The following is a 23532-nucleotide window of genomic DNA, read 5'->3' as shown; positions in this document are numbered from 1 at the left end:
AACTCGACCAACCCACAGACTTTTCCTCCCTCTTCCTTCTCCAACTCTCAACTGACTTTCACACAAATTCCCCCTCTAACCCTAACTCCTCCTATCAGTTTCCACTGGCCAATCACATCACACTCATTTCAACCCTTTCCTTATGACCCACCTAGGAGGCAAATGCCACAGATGGGCTGCTGAATCAATGTGTGAAACAACAGAGAACTTCAGAGCACGCCCATTTTAGAGACCAAAGGCCATAGCACTCACAGGGACTTACTGTTTTTAAGGGCCATACTGCCAAGAAGCAAATTTCTACAGGGTAAAACTAGATAGCTAGTAGAGGAAGAGCGCCACAGCCAAAGATTAGAGTTAATGACTGGCCAGTGTGGAAACAGACTCTTTCACAGATGAACACCCATTTCTGAAAAACAATGGGGGGGGGGAGAGAAAACAATACAGCTCATGGGAACTGCTTATCAATTGGTCCAAAAAAATGGTGTACGTGGACAATTAACAATGGTGCTATATGCTGCTGTATGGCATGTATGGGGTGTTGGGGGGGTAGTACCTCTGGTGGGGGACATGCGGTGCTCCTTCTGGGGTAGTGGGGCCAAATTTGGACCCCACCCTGCACTCAGCTCTTACCTGTGGCTTCTGGAAGCTGTCAGCATTCAACAGTGGCCACAGCCTGTGAAATGGCTTCGCCTGGTCGGCTAAACCAGGCAAGGGTAGGTCTTGGTGGATTAGGGACTTCTTCTGCATGTGAAGCAGACTGCATGTGAAGCGGATTGAGTGGATAAGACCAATAGCAAGTCCAATGGTGGAGACAGTTACTGCACATGCTGTAGAGGGAAGTGAGACAACCTGGGAAGGCAGCCCATCGAGGAGAAGGAGAATCGTAAACTTCCACTGCCTTGCGGATATACTCATTTGTGAGAAAGGGGGAAGAAAAGGCTGAGGAGTAAGCTCTACACAAATCTGGAGTGGAGTCCCTAAGACGATTGAATGGCATCCTGTACGCCTCTTTCCGGCAATTCCTGCAGCCAAGCTGGTGGCAAACATATTGCTCTGTTTTCCTTTTGAGCACATCAGCGAGCCTGAGAGCGGGGTCTTGCTGTCTGCCCTGACAGTGGCTTTGGTGCTGCCAAAGCAGCAAAAACAACGTAGGATGCAGCAGTTATGAGTCTTTGCAGCCACAGCAGGCACTGCGAATCTCCAGTGGTTTGGCTTCGCACCCAGAGGCGCAGTCCACTGACTTTTGAGACAGATGGATGCTGATAACATGCCGATGGTAGACCATTCATCAGAAGCCCAATCATTACATTCTCCCCTAACTTCAACTCCTGGACTCCACTTTACGAGTAGCAACCGCCTGCTGTTAAAATAATCCAATCTCTAATTTGCCAGCACGTGGACTACTGAAAGCAGAAATCACACTGCACAATTAATATGGGAATTGAAGTATCAGAGTTTCATGCATTTTTTCTAACCAAATGCAACTTTTATCACACAAGATGACAACTCTTGGTGCAAGCCTTGTGTGCATTTTGCGTGAGAGGAAACCCAGATATATGTTCTCTTGTATTATTAAAAGTTTGTGCCAAAACCCACCTTTCCTATTCTGAATATGAGCACAGAGATAAACACAATTTAAGCCGACAACATTTTGATGTGGCTACCAGATAAATGCAAAAATTAACGTTGTAGTTGTTCTGCTGATGGCAGGAAAGTCTACGATTTCAGTCTTTCCAGCCTCAACCTGCCATTCTTGTCCTGAATTACAAAGAGTAACTAGCGAATCTGTTTAATGAACAACTTTGTCATGTTGCCATTTGCCTTAGTCAGAGGCAAAAATGTGGCACCTATAAACTTAAATGAAATCCCGAGACTGATTCTCAAAGCGGTTTGTAACTGGAAGCTCTATTACCTTTAGTAAGGCTTGTGCTGAAGCAGTGCTTTTGAAGACTAGACTGTCTGATTTTAAAGGCTGCATTCCTAAAATTATGTTCAAGCTTGTACTGTATCAGGATTGCCGCCTCAGGCTCCCCTGACGCTCTCCCCGTACGCTCCTGACCAAGTTCTTTGAGGATAAGTCTGCCATAGTTGTATTCCCCACTGCTGCTAATCCTGGTGTGAAGGGGGAAAGAGAGTGGGGAAGAGGATAAGTGAGAAGCATTAGTTTTGTACGGCCTTCTCCTCCTTTCTTCTGGCAGTTGGCTCAACGCAGTGCGAGTATTGCCTTGGAGCAAGTAGGAAGAGTAAATAAGCATGAATCAATCAGCTTTCATGGCTGGCTTCTGATGATGGTACAAACACAGCCTTGTGTCTGGAACTCAGAAAAAAACTGAAGCGTATTATAAAACTAGCTTCACATTTCCTCCGAGACACCAGTTTACAAGCATGATTTAATAGCACACAACAGAACAGAAATTACTTAACAGGAATGTTTATTTTATATAGCAAAACTCATTCAAATTATTTCAATCTTGAGCAATAAATAGGCACTTCAATAAGAGTATATATTTACAATGGCAGTCTGAATGCTAGGAATCATTTCAGAGTGTGCTTCTACTACAATGGGTGGGAGATGGCAACTACTTAGAACCCACTGCCAACATGGATTATAACAAATCCAGTGAGTATTTTGTTTTTCAATTATTCATAGAAAATTTAATCCTGATTAAGTATCCTTGGGCAGGAATTCATGGGTAGTTGATGACTGAAACTAACATTTATTTGAAATGCTTCTGTTAATTTAATCTGTGAATATGGCTTAATTATGATTGAATCCTCAATGTAAGAGTAATGAATTATATCAGGATTAAAATTCTAGTGCTGCATCACATATCCCCCCCTCCAAGTTTAGGAGATGCTAGCCTGCTGTTTTTATAACCTTAACAATGCCAAGTTTTTGTTTTTTAAAAAACAGAACTCAAGTTAGTCCATCACCCTTATGCTCTTGTAACATTTGTCACAAACATGGTGTGTAAAAAGCAATTGGTAATCAAGCTGAAATCTGAACTGCATCCAAATCTCAAGGCAAGGAAGTGTTTTTTCTTTTCGTTTTCAAAAACACAAATAACGAGTGCTACAGTTTGCTGTAAACATTTTACACTGAGTTTCCTGGACCTATTACAATTTTCAAGTCCTTTTAAACTCCTGCACAATTTGCACTGTTTCAAAGCAACTTTAAACCAATATATTATTTTAATTCCAAAAGTGGTCTATGTGATCCATTTATGCTTGCAGTTATGACAATTTGGATCTAGTTCCAACATAAGATGAGGCAGTTTTTAAGTGAAAACACCGAGGTCAAGAATTTTCTTTGACTTCATCCAAGATGCTTTGTCACAATTTTTGAGAAAATCTGCCTCATACCTGCACTCGTTCAGCTCCTGCAGCAGTGTAATTCTGTATTTTGATTGTTTCGTTTCTCCCAAAAATCCTCCGTGGTGGATTCACTGCTGAAAATAGCTGCACATTTCCAAGTCTTTATTGCACATTTGTCAACGGATCTCCCAGATGCATCTCAGAAATGATGGCGACTTTTATGTCCAGATGCTACAGTAAGTGGCAGTGTTACTGAAGAGAGGGAGGACACTTCCCAATACAGACTATGGGAAACAAAGAGTCGGTACAAGAGGACCATGGAGAACAACTGGCAGAGGATGACGCCTACGGTAATGACCTAAAATATGAAAGGAAAAGAGGACAAAGAAGAGAGCTTTGTAGGAAGAACAGAATATTCACCTGAAATTTACTGGACCTACCCAGAAATTCAAGTTTAGAAGTTCACCTTGGGAATTGCCAGATCTCTTAAAACACAATTTCATGTAGTCTTTCATGGGATCTCTTAACGTCACAATTCTAAAGCTGCCTGCATACATTATGCACATGAAGGGGCAACACGGGTAGGAAGGGACTGTGCAGTTCCTTCTGGCCCCACCATTCACGTTTTTCAGGCTTTCCTGGATCTTGCACAATTAGAGTTCCAGGATATGAGGAAGTCTACATGCACAGATTTCCCTGCCTCAAGCATCCACACTAATACATGACTGGTGGGGCCAGAGGAACTTGATGTGCTGGGTGAAGGTAAGGGGTCCCACAAGTCCCCTCTATACATGTTGCTCCTTCATGTGGAATGATTGAAGGGGGCTACGGGGGGGGGGGGGAATAGATTCATAAATTCCCATTACTTATCAAAGTTTAACAATCCAAAGTCTTGCATACAATTAAGCCTTCATTCGGTAACTGACTCAAGTTTTATTATGCTGTATCTACCTACCTTCTCTCGCTGGTAATCTCTTAACATTAGAGATATGGATACAAGACTTGGGTGACACAAAAACCACAGAAGACAGCCCTGAAAGAAGAAGGAAGACCACTATCAGCTAAGGAGCATCTCCATCTCCATCATTCAGCCCGGACACTGAGGTTCTTCTCCGAGGGCCTTCTGGCGGTTCCCTCACTGCGAGAAGTGAGGTTACAGGGAACCAGGCAGAGGGCCTTATTAGTAGTGGTGCCCACCCTGTGGAACGCCCTTCCATCAGATGTCAAGGACATAAACAACTACAGTGGTACCTCAGGTTACAAACGTTTCAGGTTACAGACTCTGCTAACCCAGAAATAGTGCTTCAGGTTAAGAACTTTGCTTCAGGATGAGAACAGAAATCAGGCTCTGGTGGTGCGGCAGCAGCAGGAAGCCCCATTAGCTAAAGTGGTGCTTCAGGTTAAGAACAGTTTCAGGTTAAGTACGGACCTCCGGAACGAATTAAGTACTTAACCTGAGGTACCACTGTATCTGACTTTTAGAAGACACTTAAACGCAGCCCTGTTTAGGAAAGTTATCAGCATCAGCATCATCATGTCAGTACTAAAAGTCACTCTGTCCATTAATGGATCTCTAGTTACATATTTTCATTTTCATTTCACATGTTAAAATACGTTCTGTAACTTACCAAGTGCTCTTCTGCATCAAGCCATAGAACATTATGAGAGTCATACCTTGCTTAACCAAACCCTATGTATGTATGTACTCAGAAGTGAAGTCTCACTGTGTTCCATGGGGTTTACTTCCAAGTAAGTGCATAGGATTGTAGCCTCAGACTACAATCCTGTATACAATAACTTGTAAATAGGCTCCATTAAGCACAAGAAACATTTGTAAGTACATATGAGATTGCACTGTTTTATTTTCCTCCAAACTAGTCACTGCATTCAATAGCGCTCTGGAAGAATACATTGAGTTTCTATATGATGCACATACCTTTGTGAAAGTGATATAGAATTCTCTTTTCAGTGTGCTTCTCTCAGTTCGGATGATCTGGTAAAGTCCGCAGCCGAGCGACAGAGCTAGGCAAATTCTCAAGCCAATGAGAAGCCCGCCTGCTAAACTTTGGTGTGAGTGGTAGCTGTGATGATTTGTATCCTCAAACTGTTCCCAAATTAGCAAAATGCCCTGCAAAAGAACAAGGAACACAATTAGAAGATAGTGTCAGATGGATCTTTCTTCATATATAAAACAAAATATAATGGCCCCACATTGTTAGTCTGGGCAGTGGAGAGAGGGGAAGGAGGAACAAAAAGAGTACAATTCGCTGAAGGCCTCTTCAATAAAACTGAGATTCTAGTCAGCAATTGTTTTTTTTAATACAATCTTTTTAGGATGTGAGGTGGTCAGGGGTGGACAAAAGTTCAAGCACTCTGTTTGGGACTGATGTGGATAATTTTGCCTCAATTATAGGGTCCCAATTCAGTGGCAGATTCCATCTGTTGACAACACCATGCAGGCTTCTATGAGGTGCGACAGGCACTTGCCAAGAGAACTCTGTGAATGGGCTTTTTAGCCTTAGGAGAAGAAATAAACAAGCGTTGGCTTAGAAATAATTAGAAGTAAACCTTTCACCTGTGCCCATTTAGCTTGTTTGTTTAAAAAGTAATATAATCTTTCAATATTCCGTATTTTCCCCTGTATAAGACTAGGCTTTTCGCCTAAAGAATACTATCAAAATAGGGGGCATCTTATACATGGGGGCGTCTATAAGATGGAAAATACAGTACCTGGTTTTTTTGTGTGTGTGTGTGTGTGTGTGTGTGTGAGAGAGAGAGAGAGAGAGAGATATCACAGAAAAATTAAATGGCAGACAACACTTATCATGGCTGGTGTGCATATAATACAGATACCAGCTCAGGGCCACATGTTGTAATGGGGTTCTCAAAGGCATATGGCTGAGAGGTGAGAACTGCTTTTTTCTGCTGAATGCCCATCGATATATGAAGCACAGAGGGCCAATGAATGAATGAATGCTTGGAGACATGTCTCTTCGTTCTCTAGACCAGGGTGGATAAATCAAGGCCTAATCCCGTGGCACCCTGAGTTCATACAGGTAATAAGGGGAAACTAGGGAGTTAAAGGGAGAGAACGGAGTGGTAAAAAGAGAAATAAAAGAGAAGCAGTGCCATCCACCTTTGGTGCCAATATGCGGTCTCCCACAGATTACCCTAAGGGTATGAAGCCCTTGACAGAAAAGAGTTTGTTCACTACTGCTCTAGACAATAGTCCAAGAAGTATATTTTTTATTTGAATTTGGTAGAGTTCCTGGGGGACGGTGGCAGATCAATTACAGTGAACCCTCTGGATACATAACTTTCGGGTTATGAACGTGGCAAACCCGTAAGTGTATACTTCTGGGTTTCGCCACGTGCAGAAGCGGCGCCTCTGCCTACGGACTTTTCGGGTTGCAGACGGATCCCTGGAACAAATTTAATTTGTATCCACTGTACTTTGGCAACTAATAAGCCAATGCTGGTATGAAGAGGAAAACAGTTTGCCTGTGGCAGCGGCGGCAAACATGGTGCCCTCTAGACACTGGGCTACAAATTCCACCATCTCTGACCGTTTGCCATGCGGTCAGGGGCTGATGAGGATTTTAGTCCAGCAACATTTGGGTGGGTGAGTGAGGCAGGCTGGCTTCCTCTGGCTTAAGACAGCAAAGGAAGTTCATGATTAAGAGCAGATTTGAACATGGGACTTCCCATTTCACACTTTGGGCTGATGCTGTGTATCAGTGTAGCTAAAGGAGAGACTTTGAGTGACCCTGGAAATACTTAGCCATCAGTAAGGATTTAGAAAATGTACAACCAGGTACTCAGGGCTGCTACTTTTTCAGGAGCTAGGTATTACATTAAATCCTCTGTCAGCCTTCAAGAGCTCTTCTGAAGAGTTTTTCAATCATCTGTATCACTACCATCGACAGCAGCATTTGCAGTCTTTCGGGTTGGAGACCCTTTCACAACATTCCCAAAGGAACATCAGTATAGACAGCCTCTTCTCTTCATGCAGGATCATTATCACATCATATGCTTATTAATGTTTCTTAATTACCCCCCAAAGCACTTCCACAGTAAATCAAACACCCAGCACGAAAACAGACCTGTGTTACCACGACAGCTATTGCAATGGCTGTGGATGTTGGAGTGGAATCCCACTGGAGAGGTTTACTCTGAGATTTCTTCATTCTCCCTATTGTCCATCCCATGCACAAACTGAGCAGCAGATAGAGCATCTGCACCTGAGAGATTATGTCGCACACTAAGGGGAAGAACATTAATATGATTGAATTGTCTGAATTACGCCACCAAGAAAAACCTCTGTATAAAATGGCCTGTTGTAGGGCTTTACTTCTGAAAACATACATAAGAGGTCAATTAACATTGTTGTAAACACTTCAATATAACTAGCGGGATAATCTAGCCTAGATAAATAGCATGCATACTGACCAGCACTCTTGCAGTGTACAAATTCATTTAAATTTTGTCCATTGGTGTTCCAATACGAAGCTTCTTGTATACACTGGCTTTTCCCTCAATATTTAGAGCCTCTGCTGTACACAATGTCCTCTAGTGGAGGAATGCAATTTTCATAATCTGGACCAGACTTCCCCAACCTCAGGACCCAAGATCTTCATCACCCCCAACAACCGGCCATGATGTTAGGGAAGGCTGGTCCAGAGCTTTACTGTGGTTGTCACTGCAACCACATCATGGACACTGTGCAGGGATAGTCTTGCATGGCTTTTAAATGTATTTTTGGAGCGTTTAAACCAGAATCAGATCTATGGAATGCACAAGGAAGAAGGAAAATGCCATAAAAATATTTCTGAAATGAGAAGGGGACAAAATGAAGCAGGACCGTGATTTCATGCTTATGTTTTCCCCCTCCCTCTTGAGAGTCTGTACACGTCATCTATCCAGAGCTGTTCTGTATGTGTCCAGAAAAGCATCTTTTTTTAAAAAAAAAAAAGTCTACGTCACCGGATGCATCCAGTACAGTGGTACCTTGGTTCTCAAACGCCTTGGGTTCCCAAATGCTGAAAACCCAGAAGTAAGTGTTCCGGTTTTCGATGGTTTTTCAGAAGCCGAACGTCCGATGGGGTTGTCGGCTATTGTTTCTGGGGAACCTGCACCAATTAGAAGCTGTGCCTTGGTTTTTGAATATTTCAGAAGTCAAATGGACTTTCGGAACAGATTAAGTTGGGTGCTTTTGTTTCTGCCATTTATTTTGCGTTTTTGTTTTTGAGGCTTTTTTGGTTCATTTGTTTTTGTGACTGTGTGGAACCCGGTTCAGCTACTGATTGATTGGTTGTGCGACTGTGGAAATGGATAAAAGCCCCCTATCCAAACAATGACTATCATCAGTGCAGGTAAGAAATTTTTTTAAAACATTTTTTTTTTATCATCTACAATGCTGTCTTATTTAATGGTACAACACATTGATTATTGCTTTCATTTTATGGATCAATGGTCTTTTTAGATAGTAAAATTCATGATAAATTGCTGTTTTAGGGGCTGCTTTTAAAAGTCTGGAATGGACTAATCTGTTTTGCATTACTTTTTATGGAAAAGTGCGCTTTGGTTTTGGAACACTTTGGTTTTGGAACACACTTTCAGAACGGATTAAGTTTGAGAACCAAGGTACCACTGTGTTTGCCACACAACAGCAACACAGTCACCTTTTGTACACTGAAGGTCAACAACTGCAATAACTAGGGACAGAAGTGTGTTTTTTTCCTTGGCACTTGCAGGAGATACACTGGTTTGCAATTAAGTAAATTTCGCCGCAACAAAAGCATTGGCTGCTCCAATTAACACTCACTGCACAGTCCTCCTGGAAGTACAAGAGCCCCAGGAAACAGCACAATATTGTAAAAATTGTACCCAGCAGATTTTACGCAATATGCTACAAGAAAAATTAAATTAAATTAAATTAAAATCAGCACATGTAAGGGTGGAGTCGTGTTGGCATTATCTTGAAATAGTAAAGCTGTCAGGTTTAGCTTTTGCTGCAAGAAATTCAGCGAAGGCGTGCATGACTGTATGAAGACTTGAGTCTACAACATCTGGGGAAAATGCACACCTCTGTTGTGAGGAAGCAAGAGAAAGAATCTGGAAGTGAGGAAAGGAGCAGTGGCAAATCACAGAGTGGGGTCTAACCTGTGCCACGTCTTTACAGGAATATTTGCACAAGAAACTGTCTGCCTGGAACACCCTAAGGGGGGAAATGAAATTTGTTTAGCTGAAGTGATTTAACTTGTAGTTAAGCTACAATCCTATATTGACTTATATGAATGAAATTTTGCTGATTTCATGGGGCTTAATTTTGAGCAGAATGCTTGAGTGGACTCTAACACTGTTCTAAAAAGCGTAACTATTTTTCATAAATAAGGGTAAAGAGCCCCATTTGCTGCAGGGGCTCCTTCAGACGCAGCCAGGAATTGCAACTCTGTGCAAAGACAGTTTTCTACGTGTGGCTTAAATTTTTTATCTCATATTTTAAACCACTCTGACTTCCCAACAGACTCAGCATTTCATGTTATACAAGATATATTAACATCCAGATAACGTGCTTCCCTAAAACCAGCGTCCGCATTTGTGACCAGCTCAAAAAAAGGAAGATGTACTTACACTCTGCAAGGCTTCCCATAAAAGGTGCTCCTACTCCATTTTTAGAGTAACTAAAAAGGAAAACCAGCTTGATAAATTAGCCTATACTAAAGAAATACGCATCATAAAAGCATAAACTAATTGCAAAACACAACCACCACTAATATTATTTTTGGATATTAAAAAAAAATGAAAATAACTTTGTAAAAGCTTTAAGAATACATAACATGAAAATCAGCTGGGTTTGCCTCCAGCTTGTAAATGATAAAGGAAATGGGCAAATCTACTAGCATATAACTATTTTGCATTCCGCACAGAAGCTCCAGAATTCTGCTTTTCTCATATGAATTTCTGTGAAGCAGATTTGACTTCTTAACAAAGAGGCTACACTAGCAGTGCGCAGTGGCATGCAAATTGGATTGATTTGGAGGTCTTCTGCCTCCCAAAATGCAATGCCAATACCTCCCATCATCCTGAGTTGGATTAGCTGCTGCACATAATGGCCTTTCTCTGCACTGTATTTCCTATTTTTCTTTAGGTCCACAAGTTTTGCAACAAGTGGAGCTGTCCAAAACGTTGCCTGCAGAACACCGAAAAGCTGGCGATTGCTTTTTGTGGAAGTGCAGCAGAAGAGGATTTTCAAAAACTTAAAAGCTTTTATTTACTTACTTTTTAAAGTGTTTTTTAATTGGAGGGCAAAAGAGCAATACATATATGTAGAGAGAGAGTGAGAAAATGCACTTGATTGAATTTATCTAACTCTTTTTACATAAAGGGGAAATACTGAAACAAAATGTCAATACTATTCTGTTCCGGAGTGGTAAAAAGGTAAAGGGACCCCTGACCATTAGGTCCAGTTGTGGCCGGCTCTGGGGATGCGGCGCTCATCTTGCTTTACTGGCCAAAGGAGCCGGCGTACAGCTTCCGGGTCACGTGGCCAGCATGACTAAGCCGCTTCTGGCGAACCAGAGCAGCGCACGGAAAAACCGTTTACCTTCCCGGCAGAGCTGTACCTATTTACCTACTTGCACTTTGACGTGCTTTCAAACTGCTAGGTTGGCAGGAGCAGGGACCGAGCAACGGGAGCTCACCCCGTCGCGGGGATTCGAACCGCCGACCTTCTGATCAGCAAGCCCTAGGTTCTGTGGTTTAACCCACAGCGCCACCCGCGTCCCCTCCAGAGTGGTAGGCCTCAGTTAAGTTTAAATGCAGCAAATCTAGAGGAACCAACAATAATGACAATTGATCAATACATCTGAGTTGAAAGGAAGCTGAAGCATACATGTTTAATTACAAGAAAATAAAATTAAGGTGGAAGAACACCTTTAGAACAGCATATTTAGGCTTTATAGTGCAAAGTGACAACAGTTTGTTTCTTCACCTGTTTTCAGCACTGAATTGTATTCCCTACTACAAAACCTAAATGAGCTCTGCTAAATGGTTATTTCCTATCTCACTGTTTTGTACAGAGAACAGTGGATGATCATCTATTGGGGATGGTGTAAATATTAGGAGATAGATGTGTTTCCTATACACCCACACACCAGTGTTTCCTGCAGCAAATATGTATTACGTAAAGTGTGGGAAACATTCACACCTGTGAATGCATATTTAGACTCTGGCGATTCAGGGTTCCAACATACATTTACATGTTTGTATGTCTTTTATGCTGTTCTAGGAAACAGCAGTGTAATACCGTGGTACCTCGGGCTACAGACGTTTCAGGTTACAGACTCCGCTAATCCAGAAATAGTACCTCGGGTTAAGAACTTAGCTTCAGGATGAGAACAGAAATCGTGCTCCGGTGGCGCGGCGGCAGCAGGAGGCCCCATTAGCTAAAGTGGTGCTTCAGGTTAAGAACAGTTTCAGGTTAAGAACGGACCTCCAGAACAAATTAAGTTATTAACTCGAGGTACCACTGTAATGCAGTATATGTAGCAAAAACATTTATTGTGCAAAACAGGGAGCTGCCCTAAGATACATGTAGCCTACCTTTGCACAGTTGTTCAGGTAATTGTATCAGTGTGCCTGCGAGTTCAAAACCTGCTGTTCCCCTGTGCTGGGGCAGACCAGCACCCTGTATTTTGCTCTACCACCCTTGTGTGGTGATTTGCAGAAAGAACATTTCAGATTCAATCTGAAGGGAACAAAGGAACATGGGTAGCAATGACTTCTGGGTCATCTGCAGGCAATGGAGGATGATGGAGGCCACTTACACTGAGCGGCCTGATTGCTGTGAGGAAATGGGAAGGGAGCACGGGCAAAGCACCTTCTCAAAAAAGTCGAAAGGAAAAGTTTGAATTCTGAAGGGTCCAGCAATGTTAAAGGACGCTCTATAGGAGCTCCCAAAGCTTCGGAGGGAGCGGCTGGAGCTCCAAGATCAGGCACAGATACACGGTGTAATCGAGACCCACAGCAAACTGCCTCAAGAGCTGCCATTGAAGCAGAAACTCTCAAAATAAAAGAAATTTGGGCCAATTTGACAATGTAAATTCCTTCTTGAAACCTGGGAAGGTCACTACCAAAGCAAGACCAGGGATGGGAGACCTGTAGGCCTCCAGATGTTGGACTCCACCCGGCATTTGCTCCAGGCAGAATCACCAATGATCAGGGGTGATCACTGTCAAACAACATCTGGAGAGTCGTAAGTTCCCCATCCCTGACACAGACAGCACTAGACGTGGAAGACCAATGATGTTACTTGGTATGGCAGCTTCGTATGCCCAAAGGCGGAGGGTTTAAATTTACCTTGAAAAATGTAGGTAGTTAGCAAAAGCGGAAGCGGCTTGCAAGAGCAGAACAGTCGACAGAACTTTTAACACAGTGTGCATAGGCCCTGCTTTTTTAATCGTCTGCCACAATGTCTGAGCGTATATGCAAGCAGCGACGAAGTATGCCAGAACAAGCAGGAAGAAGAACTCATGGAGGCCTGCAAAGAGAAGAAGTACCTTACATAACATTTCTTTACTTAGATATTTAATGTCCAACCCTTAAAAAAACAAAAAAATACCAGAGCTAAAATAATGACAAAACACAGTAGCAACCTGACCAGATAAAATTTAAATTAAGAACAGAAGTCTCAAAGGGAAACTCAAAAGGGTTTCACCCAGTAAGGGTACTACAGAAAACGACTCATCTCTGGTGCGCAAAGGTGAGCCTATTGAACAGGGGAAAGAAGTGGTCCCTAAGGTACAGCCAAAGCAGGGTTATTATTAATATAGGCCTATATACTGAGTAATTTCAACAGAGACAATTGCTAGCTCAGTTTTTTTAAAAAGGCTGGAAAAAATTTCTATTAATAAATAGAAGCAAGAAACTACTGCCCCAGCAGATTGTAAGTACTGTGCTCGTATATATACTCACAATACCAGCATAACAACACTGGAAATGCTGGAGTCTTATCAATAATTATATTTGTTACCTGTCTTTCATGTCCCAGAACAGGCTGCATCTAAAAAGATAATACAATACAATTATGCTGATATGCCCTAACCTATGTTGTTGTGTGCTACCTTTCAAGAGCATTGCAACCAATTTATTTCAAAGAACCAATTAAGATGTGACCAAAGAATATTTTGTTCCTTCAACAAAATAACTTAATAGATTTTAAAATAACTGTTAACTATAACACCAATATTTCCAGTGTGATGCTGGTACAATGAATATTGCTTACAAACCTTGGGGACAGATATTGGATTTTCTTGTTTCTGTCTAATAACAAATAATTTGCAGCCTACTTTATTTTTACTAAGCCGGCAACCGTCTCTGTTGAAATTACTAAGTATATATGCAAACACACGCGCCTTGTCAGAAGTGTCTGAAACTTACTGTGCTTAGTGACAAGAATCTAGCCTTTGGGTAAATGTAGCTTCTCTTTGCAGTTATGGAATAGAGCTGACTTTGCAATACAAACATTATACGTTTGCCTTGAGGATATGGCATTTGTGAACAGTGCTCTCAACTCAACAAATCTGTTTATACGAAGACTTCTTTGTTGCTGTTGTAATGTCTTTTGCTAAAGCAGTTGACAAACACTGAGTGACTGAAATGTTTCAAGCACAGCACACACAGAAGTATAGTAAACGTCAGGATAGTAGTATATGCATGTCAGTCACTCCCAGGCTAATGCCACATCCATTGTGAATGGGCATCAAAGCCACGCTTCACACACAAAATATTATTGCTTCCCAAGGGTGTGATTCTCTGAACCCTAGCTTGAAAGCGTCACTAAATTAATGGGATTTAGTTCTGTGTAAACATGTGGAGGTTTGCACTATAAAAAGTGCTTCCCATGCACTCATATCTCTATTTTTCCTCACAATACCAAAAAGAGATGTTTGCAGCAAATATTCATAGCAATCACAGTGTTAGAAGAGGTGGTTCTCAGGTGTCTGTTGGCAGACATACATTTCTGTTCAAATATAATGCTGGACATACTGCAAACACCACTTTTTCATACGGAACAAAGAAGCTTCCACTTTTGCTTTAGACTTGCAGACACAATTGACTCACCGGGTTTTTACTATGCCAACATTTGAGAGGCCATGCAACAGATGTGTGAAACATTCATCTTACCACTAGATGTCATTGCTGCAACATTTAAAAGGCATAGACAGTCCACAATGCACTTATTTTCAGTTTTGAATGAATGATGTTCATGTTCTATGGTGTGCAACATGAAGATGAATTAAAGAAACCTGGTCCCTGAATTTCTCAATATTTTATTTTCCTTTTATACTTGTCTGGATTTTTTATTTTTGCTGTGTAAGAAGTAGTCATTTATCTTGTTACATTGTAAATTCTTAGCCCATTCAATGAACCCCAAAGAACTTTCTTTAAAGCTGTGTTTGCAGTCAGAACTAAAGTGCCATATATATATAAGCAACTAATGTTAATTATGTAATAATAAAATTGAAGTGGTTGATTCTATTAATATGTTACTGTATCTTCTGAGACATCACAATTAGAATGCACCAAAAATGGAACTAAGTAGATACTTTGGGTAACTGTCCTGGATTGTGGGGAAAAGGTAAAAAAAAAGTGGGTGAACACTAATCTATTAGGGCAAATTAAAGTTATCAGACACTTCAAAGTCATCGTTATATGACTAATCCTATACTTTTTCCAAGCAAGTATGTTTCCCTCATCCTATAGATAACTGGATAGCAACATCTAATATATGTATACAATTTAATGGGTTATTTTTGCCTGTCACTTCCCCAACCAATTTCCTCCAAAGTCCAGAAGAAACATCTTACCTGATTCCCCTGCACTAAAGTGATCTAAAGGATTCCCTTCCGCATCTGGATTTAGTAACACCATTTCAAATTGAACTTCCTCGGATTCAGAGTCCTCATAATTCACCGCACAGGTAAACTTGTCAACATAAAACACATACCATGTGTCAGGATACGGAATCTGGGACACAGTCAAATTTTGTTCTGTGCTGTTCAGGTGCACTGCAAAAGGAACCAGACTTGAATAAACTCAGAAAGCTTTGGCTTACAGGACATAAAACAAGGCTAGAAAACAAGAAACTTTTCAGGTTAGCTATGGCTAAGGAATGCACAAGCCGTTTTTGCCAGATGCACATGTATCAAGGTGCTTTTTAAAAAACAGATCCATATGATGCATTTGTGTTACATGTTTTAGTGTGCCTGTACCCCTTAAAAACCATACGGTTCAATGCATACACATGTTAAGCAGTTTCAGTTATTTTTTAATTTCAGTAGGAGGCAGTTAAGCATGTGCATAACTAACCCACTGCAATCAATGGGATATAAAAGTGCTAAACTGTGCTTAGATTGTGATCATAATATTTGGTCTAGTTCAAATGTTAATTCAGTGGCATGCCTTCAGCCCCAAACCACATTCTCAATTCTCTACTTGTCCATGGTAAAATCTGAACAGGCTGGGCTAAAGGAAAAGGGGGGGTGGGGGAATTCAATTATAACTAGACTTGTTCATATAAATACACACATGATACTACAATAATGTTTTTAGTATCTGTTCAGTTCAGTTATATAATTATACTGTCCTGAGATATAATTTGCACATCTTTATTTTGATCAATAAAATTAAGAATGATCATGATTAGCACTTCTTTGATAATAACTGTAAGAAGAACTTCAATATTTTGTACATTAAATATTTGTGCTCCACAAATGTTATATTAAGCTTTAGAACTGCTGACTTCATTTTCAATGAGTCTGTAATTGTACCATGGTAGCGTATGGGGAGATAGGATGATACAAATGACTTAATTTCCCCAGAAACTAAACAACACTGCACACTTATTCTATGCTAGCTTACTTATGAACTAAATATTAACACTCAAGATATTCAAAGACAAACCACAATTAAGTGATGAAATTTGTTTTAAACCAGCCGTAAAGAGAGCAGAGCAGTCTACAAGTATTTTGAAGAGATAAAATGTTTAAGAGAGATGAGAAGCAAATATTTAGAAAACAAACAGACACTTTGTGCAATGCAATTCTATGCGTATCTACTCTGAAGTAATTGCCACTGAGTTTAGAGGAACTTGCTCCCAGGTATGTGTATATAGGATTGCAGACTTATCAATGTACAGTGGTGCCTCGCAAGACGAAATTAATCCGTTCCGCGAGTCTCTTCATCTTGCGTTTTTTTTGTCTTGCGAAGCACGGCTATTAGCGGCTTTAAGAAAAAGGAAACAAACTCGCAAGACGTTTCGTTTTGCAAAGCAAGCCCATAGGGAAATTCGTCTTGCGCAACGACTCAAAAAACGGAAAACTCTTTCGTCTTGCGCGTTTTTCGTCTTGCGAGGCATTCGTCTTGCAAGGTACCACTGTATCTTAAAAACTCACGACATTATGCCAGCAATGAGGAACTTGGGGTCCTCCAGATGTTCTTGGACTACAGCTCTTACCGTCACTGACAGTTGGTCATACTAGCTGTGGCTGATGGGAAATAGAGGCCAAAACATCAGGAGGTACGCACCTTCCCCATTGCTGCCCTAAAGCTCTTGGCATAAAAGCAGGGATGGGAAACCTGTAGCCCTCCAGATGCTACTGAACCAGCTCCCATCAGCCCCACCCAGCCAGAATGGTCAAAGGTCAGGGATGACAGCTTTATCTGGAGGGCCATACTCTTGAATGTGAGCATAGTCCAGGGGTGGCCAACTCCCAAGAGACTACGATCTACTCACAGAGTTAAAGACCGGCAGTGATCTACCTCCTTTTTGGGGGTTCAGGTCAAAGAAGTTGTTGAGCTTTTTTAGGGGAGCCAAACTTGTTGAGCTTCTTTGGGGGGAGCCAGTGATCTATCAGTGATCTACCGGTAGATCACAATCGACCTGTTGGATGTGCCTGGATAGTCTATACCTGTAAGAGTTTGGAGATCTCCGAGAGGAGAATTAATATCAGCTTGGATTCTAACAAGTTCATGGTAGAAAAGTTTCCTCCTCCTAATTGCCCTCTAAATCCCAACCAAAATTGTTTAGGAAGACTCCCGATTTCCTGGAGAGGGGTTTTGGTGGAATAATGGGCTGGGAACGTGTCTTAGGATGCAAGCCATTTTTTTCCAATAATCACAAAACTTTTCCCCGATGGATTATCATGACAGTTTTGATACTTCCCAGATTAAAAATGGTGGTCACAGAGTGAGCAGGCTGCTTTCTGGATTGAGGAAAGGGCAGCCGACATGCTGTTGCGTGCATTTTGCATGTGCTGAGCTGCTTCTTGCACATGATGCGTTGCTGTGCATATTTTTATGTGATGTGCTATTGCACATGCTTGCTCATGACACAGTTTAGCCTACTGCTGCATGTGCTTGCACGAGACACACTGCTGCACACATTACTGTGTGAATGTGCTGTGCATTGCTACTGCATGTATATTCCCCCAATATGAAAATTGTGGCTGAAAAACCACAGGAAAGTGCATGTATGAAGGCTAAGTTGCAATCAGGCACAATATATACTGCTTGCATGGCATGGAAGTTGAGTCTAGGTATCTTGGCTTACAATTCCATGCCTTTTGTTTACATGAGCAAATTTATAAGCACCATAATTCTTCTCTTAGTTTTTTCTTCATCCTAAACCTATTGTTCAACTGATGCATATAATAAGCTATGAACTGACTCAGTATATTTATGACACCCACCGCCCATTTGAACTCACTTATCAGCTGAGCTTTGGACAATCTCTCTTTACAGCTGTAATCCTGGTGGCTTTCTTGCAGCTTTAGCCATTCCTGAGCTTGAAAGAGGTGAAGCTTGGCTTCTTTTCCAACTGCTGTTGCTACATTGTTGATTCTGACATACAGAAGAGCACAATCACCTTGATATTTAAAAAGAAGTCAAAGTCTATTACACAGATAAGGACGGAAATAAAGGAGAAATATTATCTAGATGGCAGAATCGCCTCTTAATGCAAACTGCTGCCAAGTGTTCATTTTCCTACCAATATTTGGGTCAACAAATAGTTGTATTAGATGCCTGAAATTATTTTTCCAGCTTACATCAAGGCACAAAAAAATCCAAACTGTGAAAATGCTCTACATTGGGCTGCTATATATTTATCTTAAAATAGGATGGTAGAACCTAGATTTATTTGGGGAAGGGCACTTTGGACATTCTGACGTGGGTATAAAAAATGTTTTGGATTGTCCCTGCTGCAGAATGTTATTTATACAGCAAAGTGATTTCAGTTGGCTCAAATCAGACAGCTAAGACCTAGGCTGAGTGACTCAATTACACCCATGTACACACTGGATCTCTATGGAAGCAACCCTATACACAAGACACTGGCATAAAGCAAACTGGTACAACTTAAACTAGGGTAAAATTACACCAGATCCAGACTCCGTTCAGCAGTGGGGCTGGCTGAGCCTGCCTAAGTCTGGCAGAGAGAAAGCAATAGTGTTCAGGCTTAGGATCCAACCTAAGTCTCTGCCCTCTGCCCCTATAGCACCCTTTATTCAGGGCTTACCTTGGGCCTACGATTACTGGGGAAATCTCATACCTCCAAACCAGCAGAAAGGAGATGTGACTAGCAAGGCAATGCTTGTCATCTGACAGCTGCCTGCAGGATAGATAGCTCAGTCAGTAGAAGAGCATGAAGCACTTTATCTCAGGGTTGTGAATTCGAGCTCCACGTTGAGCAAATAGTTTCCTGTATTGCAGGGGGTTGGGCTAGGAGACCCTCGTGATCCCTTCAAACCCTGCGATTCTATGACCCTCCAAAGGGGAAAACAAGGAGTGCCAACAGGAGAAAAACTCCTGCTGCAACAGCGCCGTCCTCCCTCTTTGACAGCGAATGCTGTTTGTTAAAAGTGGGGCATGCAAAATTTAATTGCCTACCTAAGATATATAAAAAGGTAAAGGACTCATGGACAGTTAAACCCAGTCAAAGGCAACTATGGGGTAGTGGCGCTCATCTCGCTTTTAGGCCAAGGGAGCTGGCGTTTGTCCACAGACAGCTTTCTGGGTCATGTGGTCAGCATGACTAAACCGATTCTGGCGCAATGGAACACCGTGACGGAAACCAGAGCACACGGAAATGCCATTTACCTTCCCGCCACTGTGGTACCTATTTATCTACTTGCACTGGTGTGCTTTTGAACTGCTAGGTTGGCAGAAGCTGGGACAGAGTAACGGGAGCTCACCCCATGGCGGGGATCTGAACCTCCAGCCTTCTGATCGGCAAGCCCAAGAGGCTCAGTGGTTTAGACTACAGCGCCACCCACTTCCCTTTACCTTTACAATCACTTATATATGCGGGACTAAGTGGTCTAAACTACTGAGCCTCTTGGGCTTGCTGATCAGAAGGCTGGAGGTTCGAATCCCTGTGATGGAGTGAGCTCCCGTTGCTCTGTCCCAGCTCCTGCCAACCTAGCAGTTCGAAAGCATGCCAGTGCAAGTAGATAAATAGGTACCGCTGTGGCGGGGAAGGTAAATGGCATTTCCATGCGCTCTGGTTTCCATCATGGTATCCTGTTGCACCAGAAGCGGTTTATTCATGCTGGCGAGATGAGTGCCGGACCGCATACTCACCTCTGACTGGACTTAACCACCCAGAGATCCTTTACCTTACCTATATAGGTGACGATATATATGGCTGCAAGATCAACTGAGGTCCAGACAGAGCCGTAGCTACAGGGGGAGGTAAAGGGCAGTAGACTTCAGGGTGGGGCGAGTCTCAGAGCCCCCTGGAGTTGGGGCAAACCCTTGTCAAAAGGGCGCATAACGCTTGGAATCGGGCGCAAACAGCAGAAAAGGGATCCCTCGCATCCCTCCTTCTCCCAACCGAAGGCCTTGCTGCGCTCCATCCCGAGCTCGGTGCGCATAGGATCGCGCTGCGCGAAGGCGCATAACGCGTGGAAACGGGCGCAAAGAGCAGAAAAGGCCCGGGCACGGGATCCCTCGCATCCCTCCTTCTCCCAACCGATGGCCCTGCTGAGCCCGATCCCGAGCTCGGCGCGCATAGGATCGCGCTGCGCAAAGGCGCTGGGCGGGATCCTCCTCCAGGCCGGGCAGCGCCCCGCTTACCGTGGAACTGGAACTGCGCCGCCGCCTGGCCAGCTCCGGCGGCCGCGCTGGAGAAGCCGCCCCGGACCGTCTTGGCCTGCGCCGGCGGGAGCCACGCGCCCCAGCACAGGGCGGCCCAGGCGAGCCACGGAAGCCCCATGGTCGTTCCCTCGGCGGCGGCGGGAGCGGCCGCCTCAGTCACCGCTTTCTCATCCCGGTACCACGTCTACAACCTCACGGGTGGGCGGGCGGGAGCGGGATTGACCGCGCAGCTAACCAATAGCATTCTTCGGATCGGCGGGGGGAGGGGCGGGGCCAGCCGATAGAGACGGGAATACTTCCGGCCTGCTGCCCGTTTGAATCCCCCCACTTCTGCGCGCGGCGGCGGTTGCTAGGGAACGAGCCCTCCAACCGCGTGACCCGGCCGCGTTTGACGAGCCTGTTGATTGGTTGCTGGGTGGGTAGGGGGGCGGGGAAAACTTCCAAAGAAGGGCAGAGGGTGAGGGAACGCGGCGTCAGAAGGGGCTCGTGACGTCATGGCCGTGGGACACTACTTATACAGGATGATTATTGTCATTATGATGATTATTTATTGAATTTATATACCCCGAGGTCTCAGAGCGGTTCACAGAACAAAATCAGAAGATAAAAGCACCAAATATATAATCAATATTCGTATTTTACTTTATAGTCAGAATCAGAAGAATCTTTTATTTGCATCAGCCACTAAGCAATAGCAATAAAATAAATTGTACTGAAGAGATAAAAACTATACAAAATATATTTTGCAGGTTTACATCAATAATCAGATAATAGATCCAGTTACAGATAGGTAGCCGTGTTGGTCTGCCATAGTCAAAACAAAACAAATTCCTTCCAGTAGCACCTTAAAGACCAACTAAGTCAGTTCTTGGTATGAGCTTTAGTGTGCATGCACACTTCTTCAGATACATAAGATAATATAATAGATCTTATTCTAATTGCCCCCGCTAAAAGCCTTTCAGTTTTTGCTGTCACCTGATCATCTTTATCTGCTAAAAGAAAGTGCTAAAAGAAAAAACAAAACAAATTCCTTCCAGTAGCACCTTAAAGACCAACTAAGTCAGTTCTTGGTATGAGCTTTCGTGTGCATGCACACTTCTTCAGATACACAGATACATTGCTAAAAGAAAGCAATGGTTGAGCAACAATAATAGATGGGTAATAACTTCACTCCTCAAATCTTTACAAAGAGTGCAAGCCAGAAGCACACGAGCCACTGACTCAATACTGCCATCTCAACAGGGACATAACCGTTTTTCCAGTGGAAATTTGAAACTATAGGGAGTCAAACCAACCCCACTAGCCTATATGCCTAACCTGCTTTGTTTCAGAATTAAAAAGATTTGCAAAGGGTGCCAGGAGACCTCACTGCAACGTACACTCCCCATTAGAGTAAATAATTTGCCAGAGTTGACCTTTTCATATATTTCCTTCGTGGTTGTGTAATAATGTCCAGTCAGCCAACTTGAGGATATATTGAAAGTGTGATCCCAGCCACCTGGAGTCACTGATTAAATCACGGAATAAAATACAGGGTAATATGAAAATGATATACAGATGGTACATGACCCCAGTCAAGCTTGCAAAAATCTATCACTTGCCCGATAACAAATGCTGGAAATGTAAAGAGACTGAAGGTACATTCTTTCACCTTTGGCGGACGTGCCCAAGGATTAAGGCTTTCTGGGAGATGATTTATAATGAAATGAAAAAGGTATTTAAATATACTTTCTTGAAGAAACCAGAGGTCTTTCTCCTGGGCATGGTCCGCCAATTGGTCCCAAAGAAGGATAGAACTTTCTTATGTACGCTATAGCAGCAGCAAGAATACTCATTGCAAAGCTTTGGAAGACACAAGACCTACCCACCTTGGAAGAATGGCAGATGCAAGTAACGGACTACATGGAATTGGCGGAAATGACTGGCAGAATCCGAGACCAGGGAGAAGAGTTGGTGGAAGAAGATTGGAAGAAATTTAAAATATATCTACAAAAATATTGTAAAATTACTGAATGTCAATGACGTTGTGTAGCACCCTGCTTGTGGTTAACGCTTAGCTGGAATGAAATATTCAACGCAGCAATAGAGAAATTAAAATAGTAATTTATTTGTCAGACAAATAAATAAGAGGCTCAGTGGTACGTGGTTACCAAGCTCTGGCCTGGCCTCCTGCCATTCTGGCCAGCACTTATATTCCCTTAATCCAGCCCCCTTTGCTCCTCCTGTGGCTGCCTCTGTCCAATCAGCCTGGTTGAAATTCCTATTGGCTGTTTGCTAGAGCCAATCACAAAAGATACACCCACAAAAGATACACCCATTTCCTTGCCCTTATATGGGAGACAAAGAGCTATATATAAATGACAAATAAGTAATAATATATCTTACATGGAATCTTAATTACCAGCTCACCTCTTGCCCTTCTTGCCCTATTGCCTTCTAAAACAAATGTTTAATCTTACATTTTATGTTCAACAGATGTCAAGGATCTTGAGTTTCACATCAACATTGAAAGATTTCCTTCATTTAATGTTTCTAAACAAAATGCCTGACAACTATATATCAAGACTGCTTAGATGGCGTCTTCTGTCTGGCAGGGTGGGGGGCTGGTGGCTGACTTAATTTCAGGATAAATACAACTCTTACAACCATATGAAATAAGAATCTAGCATTCCTTAAATCCTTTGCATAATTACATTTAAGCCAATATATTTAAGCTAATATATTTCATACATTTATCATAGGTAGCCTCTTAAAAGAATAAAGCTTTTCAAAGTAAAAAGGAAGGAACTCAATAAAACACAGCTTTTAAAAGAAGCCTCTTCAGTTTGCACCTCCCCCTTTCCCCCTCCTCTCCAGCCTCAAAATAAAATAGGAAGAAGCTGCTTCTTCTGCCAAGCCAGTTGCCTTTCCAACATTTAACACATTTTAACCTTTTTAACTCTCTCAGTTTAAGAAAGAATGGCTTTAGAAGAGACTTCCCCAAAAATGCTCTCTTTCTTTCTAGCTAAATGTTTTTCTTTCCATTTGCTCCTGGCCTTTCAACCTTAGAAAGAAGAT

At 42.4% G+C, this 23532-nt stretch overlaps 1 protein-coding gene across 1 annotated transcript; it reads right to left on the bottom strand.

The window, feature by feature from the left end:
* Positions 1-2415: 2415 nt before the first annotated feature.
* GPR180 (G protein-coupled receptor 180) lies at positions 2416-20654 on the bottom strand. The gene is made up of 9 exons (XM_081858213.1): positions 20455-20654; positions 18086-18244; positions 15186-15386; positions 12676-12856; positions 9949-9998; positions 7419-7576; positions 5252-5443; positions 4271-4348; positions 2416-3673 (listed from the first exon to the last, which is right to left on the bottom strand). The coding sequence occupies exons 1-9, from the start codon at positions 20591-20593 to the stop codon at positions 3515-3517; spliced, it is 1317 nt and encodes a 438-aa protein (XP_081714339.1). The 5' UTR covers positions 20594-20654; the 3' UTR covers positions 2416-3514.
* Between the last annotated feature and the right edge of the window lie 2878 nt (positions 20655-23532).

This window comes from Podarcis erhardii (assembly GCF_964252035.2).
Source record: "Podarcis erhardii genome assembly, chromosome: 4".
Lineage (NCBI taxonomy): Eukaryota > Metazoa > Chordata > Lepidosauria > Squamata > Lacertidae > Podarcis > Podarcis erhardii.
This window is presented reverse-complemented; position numbering and strand designations above follow the sequence as displayed.